Source organism: Curcuma longa, chromosome 5 (genome assembly GCF_044706935.1).
Source record: "Curcuma longa cultivar G26 ecotype Majalengka, Jawa Barat chromosome 5, ITB_CL_G26_1.1, whole genome shotgun sequence".
NCBI classification, from domain to species: domain Eukaryota; kingdom Viridiplantae; phylum Streptophyta; class Magnoliopsida; order Zingiberales; family Zingiberaceae; genus Curcuma; species Curcuma longa.
The window spans coordinates 5,045,987-5,058,562 of record NC_133865.1 but is presented as its reverse complement, the minus strand read 5'-3'; the positions used below and the strand labels follow the sequence as shown (position 1 = coordinate 5,058,562).

At 36.7% G+C, this 12,576-nt stretch overlaps 1 protein-coding gene across 1 annotated transcript in view; it reads left to right on the top strand.

Moving 5' to 3' along the window:
- Positions 1–11,721: 11,721 nt before the first annotated feature.
- Positions 11,722–12,576, top strand: part of LOC141829749 (choline/ethanolaminephosphotransferase 1-like) — a 15,475-nt gene continuing 14,620 nt past the window's right edge. Inside the window, exon 1 of the mRNA XM_074717266.1 lies at positions 11,722–11,781. Coding sequence (XP_074573367.1) covers positions 11,722–11,781 — 60 coding nt within the window. The remainder of the gene's footprint in view (positions 11,782–12,576) is intronic.

Sequence of the window (12,576 nt, the reverse complement as noted above, 5' to 3'; positions counted from 1 at the left end):
CAATTTGGAGGAAAATTTCTGTAAATACGTGTAGCTGGGGATCGAACCGCAGGTGCCTGGGTGATAACCTGGATGTCCTACCGCGACACCATGGCCCCGGGGACCATCCTACAACTTTGAATGTAGCTACAGTATGAGCAATAAGGCAACAATTCCATCATATCGATGAGTATATGTAGTCAATTAAGACTACCACCCACCATCCACCGTCGGCCCTCCATATTTGAACTAAATGTTTAAATTCTAAATATGGCAACTCTATTCCTAGCATGACAACCTACATCAACCAAGTGTTATTTCTTCAATCTTTTCTGCAAAAAGTGGAATCCGCCACCTTAGCGGCCCCACACAAAAGTGTTATTTCTTCAATCACTTCATGGTGTGGTGTCCTCTCATGAACATCTTTTACAACTTCAATATTAGAGGACTCTAAACTTTCTTTTCATTATCAAGACTTTTAAAGAAATCCCTATGAAATTCAATTGAAGTAATCAAGGTGAAAGAGATCAAGAGCAAGGGTGAGGTTGAGAAAGATGTTAGGTTTGTTAATTTTACATGATCATTATATTTATTTCATAAAATGGATCTTGAAATATATATATTTTACATACCTAAGCTTGATAAATAAGTCATTGTAATGGAATTATTTTGCATATATTAATTTCTCTCTTCTTTCCTTTCTTTATGAAAATACTCAATATTTTTCTTTCATGATGGATCATTACTATTTATATACACAGAGAGGACCAATATACATGTATAATTTTATTATTTTCGTGCATCCATCATGCATCAGTTATTTACAAATAATAATAATTATAATATATAGATGAGTTATATTTAATTAGTAACTTCAATTGCCTGAAGTTACTTTTAATTTTAATTTATTTTCTTTTAATTTTAAGATTAATTATTTAGTTAGATAATAATAATTATCTAACATTCTTCCACTTGATCTAAAATTTAAATTTAAAATACAAGTATAATACATTATAACTTTAAGCATAAAAAAAACTCATCCTCTTAAGATATAATAATTATCTTAATATAATAGAATACTAAATGTGAATTATAGTAATTGTACATTATATAATATACTTCCTTCTATATGCCACAAACATTGATAGTCATGCATTCCTCTTAGCTATATCTCTTTTGAGAGCGATTAGAGTCGTTGTCAGTAGCTTCCCCATAAATCATATTAATAACCCTGTGAACAGGCAAGTGATTTTGAACTAGCGCCTTCTCGGGTTGTATCACTAGGGGATTACTATGTTGAGGTTGGGTTAATAGGGGAGGACCCAACCAACCTTGCCTTGGAGGATACCTGGGAGGATATCGAGGAGGTTGTTGGGGCTGATAAGGCATCAGGTCAGTCAACATGGCCCTTATTCGTGGATAGGCCTCGATGACCCACTCCAATTCTCTATTTGGCAGTGATGAGTGTTATGCCCATACTTTTGATAGAAATTGGAGAAAGGTTGGTGACTGTGGCTTTTAAGGTCCCTGTTCGAAGGCCACCAATCTATTTAAGAGTTGATGCTCTTCACAAATCTACGTCGCCCTTTCTTTTAAAAGCCATAAAGGTGGGAGAAATGATTGATACCTCGGCTGAATAGGTAGCGGGGTTGGTCATTGCTCAAGACGATACTCTAGGACCTCTATTGGTCAAGCCCCTCTTTACTCATGTCGAGCTCTGTGGGCTCATTTCATGTTAATGTACTTCTCTGCCCGAGTGAGAAGCATATCATAATTGACAAGACACTTCGCTAAAGAGCTTAACCCCTTGATTTACTTGGTATCCACCTCCTCAAGGTGACTAATCCAAGGATCCACACACATCACTAAAAACTCTTCACTATGAACTTTCTCTTTCTCAAAACAACTTTGAAGGCGGAGAAGCTCTAACACTTGATCTCTTCCTCTTCCAAATGTAAAGAGAAGTTTGGAGGAAGAGTTTGAGAGCTTGACAAAGCTTGAAAATCTTACAAAGATGAGAAAGTGAAAACACTTACATCTCTAAGCTTGAATTCACCTTTTTTATATTTTCGCTATACCAGTTGACTGTCTCAGGACCGGTCGACTGGTGGGCTCCAACGGATATTGTAGATTACATCATTTCTTCAGCCGCTAGTCCTAACGTTCGAATACCAGTCGACTAGGACTCACCCAGTTGACTGATTAGTAGACTGTCTCTGCTTTTTCACTCGATTGATCTTTCTATATGTTTTGGACTAAGACACCAGTCAACTGGTATCATCCCAGTCGACTGATGAAGCTGAAACTCACATTTCAGCTTCCTTTTTCATCCCTTAGTCTAGACTCACGCCTTCAAACATCTTCCACAAGCCTCGTGCCATTTTTGGATGTTTTCGAGCCCATGGCTCCTCATCCTTGAACTTGCCATCGGCTTTATCATGCTAAGTCTTCCTTTTGCCAAGAGGTCGGATCTCCGGGACTTCACTATTTTTCAAGAGGTCGTATCTTTGGGACTTCACCATTTGCCAAGACTTCAAACTTGGACTTTTCTGTTTACTCAATTCACACATGTTAGATCACCAACATTGCCTAACTTAAACTTATTTAGCTAAACATTAAAACCAAATGATACTTGAGGCAAAATTGCACCAACACGAGTAAGCCAGTAGGTTAGACTTTCAGGGTAAGACTTAGGTAAGCCTAGTAGGTCAGACGGACTACAAGTAGGCTTAGGTTGCTTCTTTATTTGTATGTTGATCTTGCAGGGATCAGGAGCTGGAAGCAAGATGGAGGAAGTATAAGAGGAGCAAACAGAAGCAGTTGAACTAAGCCTAGGGTCAACATAGGTCAAACTTGAGTTGATTAGATCTAGGTGCTCGGATGTTACTCCAAGTGCTCAGACGGTTCAGGTGCCCTTGGATGGTCCAGGCACCCTGATTAAGAAGAATCAACCCCGATAAAGATTGAAGAGATCAGATCAGATCGGATCGGGGCACCCAGATAAGAATCCAAGTGCCCAAAAGGGTCTATATAAGGAGCCTTAGCGTGGAGCACCAGGCTAACCCTAATTTTCATTACACTTTATCCTACGGTGCTGTTGAACGTGAACGAAGCCAAGCTCGTGCGACTAGAGAAGCTCCAAGAAGGGTGTACTACGCTAAGGACTTCCAGATCGACCATTACATGAACGTTTGGTTAATCTTTCCTAAGTCTTATTTTTGTATTTTATTTTATCAAATTTAATTGTAAGATAGGTTTCTTCGCCTCCAGACAAATGTTTGAAAAGGAGACCATTAGTGGGTGGACTTCTTCCCGTGTATAAGCCTTGGATGTACTAACCCTGGGGGGTTAGGAACTAAGTAAATCCGCGAGTCCCCTATTTGTTATTACTAATTCCACTGCTAGTTGTTGTACTGTTGAACGAACAAGAGAACGCTCTATTCACCCCCTTCTAGTGCGTCCACAGGTCTTACATTCAGGTGGTACTCCATTCAACCCTTCTAGTAGTCATCGCTAAAGGAAAGGAGTAGTCGAGCTATACTGTAGCCTTCTTGTTGAGCCATTAGAGCAAATCTCTTGCACAAATAAAAATGAGAAAAGATGTTCCAAGACTTGGTCTTGAATTAGTAGTGCATAGAAAAAAAAATTAAAAAATAAATTAGAAATAAAGCAATGAAAAAATTGCTCGGATGGTGGTTATACCAATTCAGAGCACCCCCGCTCTAATACTAATTCTAGGATCAATGAGCACGCTAGAGAGGGGTGGATAGCATGTGTCACTTTTTTCACTTTCTCTTTTGTGAGATGGCAGAAGAAAATAGAAACAAGAAGAAAAATATCTTTTTTTCATACAGAACATAAGGGTCGGTAACAAGTTCATCGATCATATTCAAAAGAAAACATGAAAAGATGAAAAACTAACACATAAAAAATACCGACGAGGATTTAAAGCTAGAGCATAATTATAGGAGCAGTACGTTAGCATTGTATCAGAATTTTTGAGTAAAACGTGAGTATAAGACAGTGAAAAATCTTATTCTGAAGATGCTAGTTGAAGCCTCTTTTAAAAGTCATTCTGGGCGCTTGAATCCCATTCTAGGCGTCCCTAGCTCGATCTAATCCATTTCGCTATCATCATAATTTTATCCATCCACGAGCGCTTGGACTGTTGAGTTGGATGAATCATATTTGATTGTAACTTATCCATCCCCAGGTGCTTGGATCCCTTTCAGACACCTAGATGCTGATGTGCTCCAACCAACCAAAGTTTGCCGACTCATCTGGATTTTATTCAACCAATCTAGGTGCCTGGAACCTTGCCACGCACCTGGAACCTTACCAGGCACCTGGAACCCTTCCAAGTGCCAAGAGTTCTATTCCGTGCCAGTTCCAGACTCAGCCCCTATATCACAGAGTTAGTATAATAGGCATAATATATATAATAACAGTTTTCCAACTGTCTGGTATTGATTTTTAGATTTTTAATAAAATTCAAGGTTAGATTGACGCCTATTGTTCCCTTCAAGGGAATACGTTTAATCTCACCCACTCGTCTTAGGAGAGTTTATCTAATGCTAAACTTTTATTCTCCAGATCCCGTTTGGGCTTTTTGCTTAGCCTCTGATCCTTAACCCCTAGTCTCTGGTCTGACTCGATCTTGGTCCTCCAAACTCCATCAAGTCTCTCTACCTGGTGTCCCTGATTTGTTAAAACTTTTGCCCAGTCATTTCGACTAGGACTTCCTTGCCTAACCTTTAGTTATGATTTACCTTGCCTAACCTCTAACTAGGGCTTAGTCTAGTCTAGCCTCTAGCTAGGACTTTTCTGATTGTGCTACCTGCACACTTGATTAACCTTGTTAGATCACAACACAACTTAACTTTGAAACTTTACCATTATCAAAATCAGCTTCGATTATCTGGTGCTCTCTGCATCAACAACTTTCTAAAAGTTAAAAAATTTATCTTGCAGATTAGATTGTGCATTTTTTATGATGCACTATGTCAAGAGTTTAATGTTATGTAGACTAACTCAGTTCTAATAGTTTAAAATGAAAGCTTATAGTTTTAGGGTTGGATACAAAATTATGACATACACAAATTGGGCTAGGAACCTTTCATGTAAAATGACAAACTAATATTTTTTGATCTCTACAAGATCAATGTAGAGATTTTGTTTGTATATTTATAAAACATAGTTTGATGTTGTTGTTATGATATACTTTTCCTATGATGCGTGTAGGAATATTTGTGGTTTAATTTTGGTTGTATTAGATTTGAGTTGAACATTTCATTATGTTGGTGCAGGGAGTACCAGCCGGCCTCCAGGGTTTCAATGTTTGATAATATACCTAGGTCTGATCAATTTGACCAAGGATTGATCCAAATATGATGTAATGGTTGGATGTGAGTGAAGTCTAGTCAGGTCAAAGTTGACTAGAATACTAGCACTTAGTCAGTTGGACAAGACAAGAAGTCCTAGTCAGTTAGACCAAGCAAGGAGAAGTTCTACTTGGAGGCTAGGCAGGAGAAGTCCTAGTTGAAGGCTAGGCAAGAAGTTTTAGTTGGAGGCTAGGTAGGAGAAGTCCTAGTTGGAGTCTAAGCAAGAAGTCCTAGTGAGTGAAGCTGGGCAGGAACTCCTAGTGAGTGAAGCTGGGTAGGAAGTCCTGATCTGTGAAATTGGGCAGGTGGGAAGTCTACTAAGTGACTAGTTCTAACTGAAGGTTAAACAAGAAAAATTTCAAGCAGGTAAGGGTGACCAGATGTTTGGCAGGTGGGAAGTCTACGGAGTGACTAGTCCTAACTGGAAGTTAGACAAGAGTAACCTAGTAGGTTAGACTTATAAAGTAAGGCTTAGGTAAGCCTAGTAAGTCAAACAGACTACAATTAAGCTTAGGCTGCTTGTTTGTGTGTATGCTAATCTTGCAAAAATTAGGAGTTGAAAGTAAGACTGAGGAAACATAAGAGAAGCAAACAGAAGCAACCAAACTAACCCCAAAGTCAACCCAGGTCAAACTTGATTGAACTCACTCTGGGTGCTCAGACTGTCTAGGCGCCCCTAGATGGTCCAGGCACCCAGACCAAGAAGAATCAGCCTCCATAAAGACCAATAAAATCAGATCGAATTGGATCGATCTGGGGCCCTCGGGAAGGGATTCGGGTGCCTGGAAGGTCTTTATATGACCTATATGTCCAGGATCAAGGAACAACCCTAATTTTAACTACTCTATCATCCTGTAGTGCTGCCGAACGTGACCAAAGACTTACTCCTATAATTGGGGAAGCTCCAGGAAGGGTGCATTGCGCTCAGGACTTCCAAAATAGCCTACACAAGAGTTTGCTAATTTTAAGTCTTATTGTTTTGTACTTTATCTTTCTATTATTATATTGACTATAAGATGTATTTCTCCGCCTTAGGAAAGAGTTCAGGAAAGGAGACCACTAAAGCATGAACGTCTCTCGTACATAGATTTTGACATACTAACTCTGGGGGGTTAAAATTTGTGAGTCTTGTATGGTTTATCTAATTTTGCTGCTAGCTTTTTGATAAAACAAATGAATGAGCGCTATTCACAACCCCCTCTAATGAACACACCAATCCTACACATTATTGTTGTTTCACATTACACTTTTATGATCAGTTTGATGATTTACAGTTTTAAATTTTATTTTTACAATTTAGAATTATAGATTCATGATCTATTTTATAGTTTCATAATGCTTGGTAGTTTGATGATTTACAATTTCAAAGATTTATTTTTCAGTTTTAGGGAGTTTCAAAGAGATAAAGTTTTAAGGTCTTGACTGATTAGTTATACAATTTTAAAGAATTTCATGTATTCAAAGATTTTGAGTTTCGCACATTCATTTTATAGTTTCAAAAAACTTCAAATATTCATAATTTTCGTGATCAATAGATATGCTTTACAGTTTGAATATTTGACTATTTTCAAAGTTAAGATTTACATATTTAGACATTCGATTACAAAGTTTGAGATAGTTTCAACTCACATTATAGCAACTACAAAACTGTAGTTGCTATAATGTTATAGATTGTAGGATCTCTGTAACACGCTAGGGGGGGGTGAATAACGTGTTGTCGCTTTTTGATCATTCGTTCATTTCTATCAAAATAACTTGTAGCAGATTAAATAAAGATGCAGGGGACTCGCGGATTTTATTTGGTTCCCAACTCCCCAGGGTTAGTACGTCCAAGGCCTATGTACGGGAGACGCTCGTCCACTAGTGGTCTCCTCTCCGAACTTTATTCGGAGGCAGAGAAATTCGTCTTACAGTCCAAATAAATAAAAGCAAGTAATTAAAGAACATAAATTAAGACTGAAATAAAAACAAACACTTTCGCCGATCTGGAAGTCCTGAGCATCACACATTCCTCCTGGATCTTCCTCTGTTGCAAGCGCTTGGCCTCGTTCGCGTTCCGAACCACAACTAGAAGGAGAGAATGGCTAGGAATTCATTGATTTTGTTGTGCACGTCGCCCCTCCTTTTATAGCGTGCTCATGTAGACTCTAGCTAATCTTAGGTCAATCCCACCTTGACTGCGATCCTCTTTCTCCACGATTGACTTGGCCTTCAGGTCGACTGGAGCATCCATTCAGGTCAACTCCAATTTGATGTGGCAGATCTAGATAATATTTGGCTTTCATGGCTCTTATCCACTCAGGTCGACCGTAGTGACCATTCAGGTCGACCAGAGCATGTTGACTCAGGTTTGACCTGAGTTGACCTCGGGCTTGGTTCAGTTGTCTTTGTTTGCTTCACCTCTGCTTTCTTCATTTTGCTTCTAGCTCTTGGTTCTTACAAGACAAGCATACAAATAAACAAAACTATCTATACCTTACCTTGTGGGTCTAACTTCAGATTTCTACCGAAATCTTGGGTTAGTTTGACGCTTACTGTTCCATTTCGGGAACGCGCCCTTACCCACTCCACTCGAGAGAAGTTTTGCCAACAAGACCTCCAAACTTGTTGGACTTCCCTCTTAGCTTTGTCATTAGCCCCTAGGAATTTTCTACTGCGACTCGGTCCTCTAGACCACCCAGACTTCACTAACCCTCTGGTCCTCCTGATCGTACCCGATTGGACTTTGGCCATGCTTCTCGGTCCTCCTGATACTGCATGGACTTGCATTTAGTGCACTTGACCTTGCTAAGACTTTTGCCTGATCCTCCAAACCAGGACTTGCCTTTGCCTAGCCTACAACTAGGATTTTCCCTTGCATAGCCTACAACTAGGACTTTCCCTTGCCCAATCTTCCAGATCAGAACTTCCTCTACCTAGTCTGACCGACTAGGACTTCTCGCTAGTCATCTAGTCTGACTAGACTTCACTCATATCCAAACATCAGGTCCTGTTTAGATTGGATCAATCCCTTGGTCAAACTGATCAGACCTAGGTGTATTGTCAAACATCAAAACTCTAGGCAAGATCTAGTGCTTCTTGCACCAACATAGATCACACACATATACGTTGTAACAAATATGAAACTGCTACAGTTCACATTACATATACATTGAAACAACTATAAAACTGTAGCTACTACGATATTGTAGGAGCTACAGTTTCATAGCTGCTACATTGAGGACTTGACCTATTCACACTATATACTTGTTGTAGCAGCTACAGTTTTATAGCTGTTATAATAAGGACTTGACTTGTTCACACTACATACTTATTGTAGCAACTATAAAACCATAGCTGTTACAACGTTATAGCAGTTATAATTTCATAATTGCTATAACGAGCACTTGACGCAAAGTTAAAATAATCATCATATGATTTTAATTCATATGTTAACTCATTAATTGATATGATAATTCATCTTCCTCTTGTGCTATAATATTAATGTGAAATTGTCATGGATGAATATATAGTGCAACCTCTTATACTGTATTCCAATAGATGCAAGTGCTGAAAATACTATAAATGTATAATATTTCAATTTATATGTATCAAACATTTACAAACATTTTTCAAACCTAATAAAAAGCATAAATTTCATTGTAAGTATTATATATTCAAGTTGATGGAGGATTCCTACAAGATCGACGATTATGACCCAACAAAGAACACCTTGTATACCTTTTCTAAATTTTGCCACTGTGTCTACTTTCAATGCATGTCTTTCCTCATCTTCCTGGTTGTACATGACACCTAAGAGGAAGGAGTTAGGAATCAGTGGGCCAACATATCTAATACTCCTTACTTCTAGTTCCATGGATAACATTACTATATGTGCTTTTGTGGTATGATGACAAATAGTAATCTTCACTATAGTTGTAAGGATCCTAATAGGTATGTCTGATTGCACACATTGCATCAGAGCATGGGAAACCATGAACATCGAACCTACTACAAGTACAATGTCTCCTCAACAACTTAATGACATACATTTTGTTAATGGTGCTTACTTGGAAATATGTATTGGAATAAGGGTGAATAGCATAATGAATAACTACTAAACTATTTTAGTAGATCTTCGACTTAAGGAGCCATCCTAGTTGTCAAATTTTCACTAGTCTGCCTATATATATGAAACCATTCAGATAACTTTCTCCTGGTGCACTCTATCATGCCACTGATTGGTAATTCACATGTGAGCTTTAGGATTGAATTCAAGCACTCTGAACCATTAGTAGATAGCATATGGTACCTACGTCCAAGAAAATAGGCATTAAGCCATTTCTCCTTCTCCACTTTGGCAACCAACTCATAGCTCTCATGATGGTACAACTTATCTTATCCATTCACTCATTATAAGTCAGCTAAGTGCATGCACATGTTGCAACCCATAGCAACTTAGCAACCTCTCTATCTTTATAATCTAATACTAAGTTCTTGGATAGGTGTAAGAGGGAGTACATACTGTGACTCTAGAAATACATTCTTAATCGCATGTAGTATGCCAAAATTTCAATCACTTATAATTGATATGCATCTATCCCCTATTATCTCATTTCAAAATTCTGACAAGAACCATTCCCAAATAAGCCTTCTCTCAATTTTTGCAATTGCAAAAGCAATTGAGAATAGTAATGCCAAGAACTACATGTAGGAATTCAATAAATATGTGCATACAAACCCCAATAGACCAGAAAACACGTTGAAAATGTTGATCATGTGTAAACCTTACATGCACTCGTATCTAATTATCTCCAATCTTCAACTCTCTTGCAAATTCATAAAGGTCATTGTATGATTCAACATAATCCCCATGTATATTAATTAGTGCCTGGAGTTTGACTCTCAATGCTTGCTGATATGATATTTTCACTTCAAATCTTTTCTAAATATTTGCTATAATCTTCTTTGAAGTGTACTTCTCACTAGTCATCACTTATTCTTAAATCTCACCAGCAACCCAATAACTAGTACAAAATTTTGGTCTTGACCTTTTCTTATAGATAATGAGCATGTGTGCAATTTGTCAAACATAGTGATTCAAAAATTTTCAAATCCTCTACTGACAATTTTCTAAGCACAAGGCTAAACCTTATAAATAGGCTTCATTTTATAACTTCTTATCTCCATGTGTCTAATCTCAAAGCCTTTAAATATCACATAATACCCTATAACTTTTTTCCATCGGAGAGCACTTGATCAACACTTGGTGATTTCCCACTACTCTCCTCATCTTTGACAACCACATCCATTGTGAAAGTGTCTTCAGCTAGACCAAGTTGGGTTGCCATCACAATTAGATTTTGAGTCATTCAGAATAAGACTTTCATTCTCAATATCAGATGCATAGAAATCAATAGCGTTTGAGTAATCATTTTCAAAATCTCAAATACAAACTCATCTTCATCTTCTAAGGATACAAAGTTATAAAAAATCCTCATCTGCTTCTAAATTACATGCTTCCTTAACTAGTTGATATGATAATTCATTTTCCTCATGTGCTTCTAAATTACATGCTTCCTAAACTAGTTGATAGGATAATTCATTTTCCTCGTGTGCTTGATTATTAAGGTCAAATTGTGGTGGATTGGAAAACAATACAACATCTTGTACCTTTTGTCCTTTTGGCTCATAATGATGTCTTTAGTTATGCTTTGTCTAGTGAATGTGAAAGAGGGATGCCCTTTTAAGGATTCCAATAAAATAAAATGTCATATTGATTTTTGCCCCAAAAATATTGGTCTACAAACTCATCCTACAACTTATGCTTGAAAGGTCCAATGGATTAACTCACAACTAATATTATTTTGAGCAAAAAATTGAAAGGACTTTGTATCAAAAGAATATCATTTTAATAAATATTAAAATAATACCTAATTTTACAAAGATAAAAATATTAAAATGGATAGGCAGACATACAAAAATAAAAAAATAAAAAATATATGAATAAAAATTAAAATTATACTTCTTATACATAGAAAAATTTTTCCAACTTCTTCTAGGATTAGTCAAAACAAATTTTAATACCTAAATTATTGAAAAGGAAATTAGTCTAACTTAATTAAAGTAATTATAAATGAAGTATTATTATATTAAAATATTTTTCTATTAATTTAGTTAAAATTATTTAAATTTAATTAAAATTATTTAAATTTGGTCAAAATCTATATTATAACTGTTATAATAATACTAAAATAAAGATATATTTCAGGATGAGAAATATCTTATAGTCTTGTTTTGATATTTTTTAATATGGGTATATTTTGACAAAATTGATAATAAAGGCATCTTTTGGTTTTTGAGCTATTATTTTTATGTCATAATGGAGAAGCTAGTGAAGGCTATGCAGAAGGGCACAAATTGCAACTATGATTCTCAAGCTGTTTGCCAAGTTCATAGGACTAGAAAAGGTTGTCAGAATCTTCTTTTTGCAAAAGAAAGAAAAGAAAACTGGAAAAAAGTTGCTGTTATCAGCAGCATTGGATTTCTCTGCCAAAAGCGTAACTCTGGTTTCCCCAACTTGTTGTGTTTCATGGGAGGAGCAGAAAAACATAAAACGCAAGAATGATATAAGAATTCGAGCAAGGGTCACATGAGCGAACCAAGCTAAGGCTACTCAGTTCCCCATTCAAGCATTTTTATTTATAAAAAAATAAATGACATGTTGACCTCAATATCTAATAATATTAAACATGATGCCAACGATTAACCGGTTAAACTGGTCTGATTTATTAGCAAAAGTTTTTTTTTTTAAAAAGAGTAAAAACACAAGTGCATTGGTTAAAAAAAAAAAAGAAAGAAAAGAGATTGAGTTAAATATCAAGGTTCATTGACTCATCAGTGTATGAGGAGATTGAGTTGCTTGCATAATTAGAGGTAAAAAAGAAAACAAAAAAATTATAGTTAAACAAATTAAAAGCTCCCCTCACTGCTTTAATCATTAACTTTCTTTCCACTAAATAATTCCAAAAGGTGCATCTTTGCTTTTGCTTTTCCTGAGCATTTCTGCTCTTCCTTTCTTTTAAAAGTCTTCCATTACTAAAAGTTGGAACTGATTTGGTTGGAAAGGTCACACTGCCATGTCCTCCACTTGCTTTCTTACCTTTTGTTTCATCATTCTTTAGTTGAAAAGTGTTCAGAGAAAGCATATGATCTCTTTTCTGCCTCTTCATCCTAT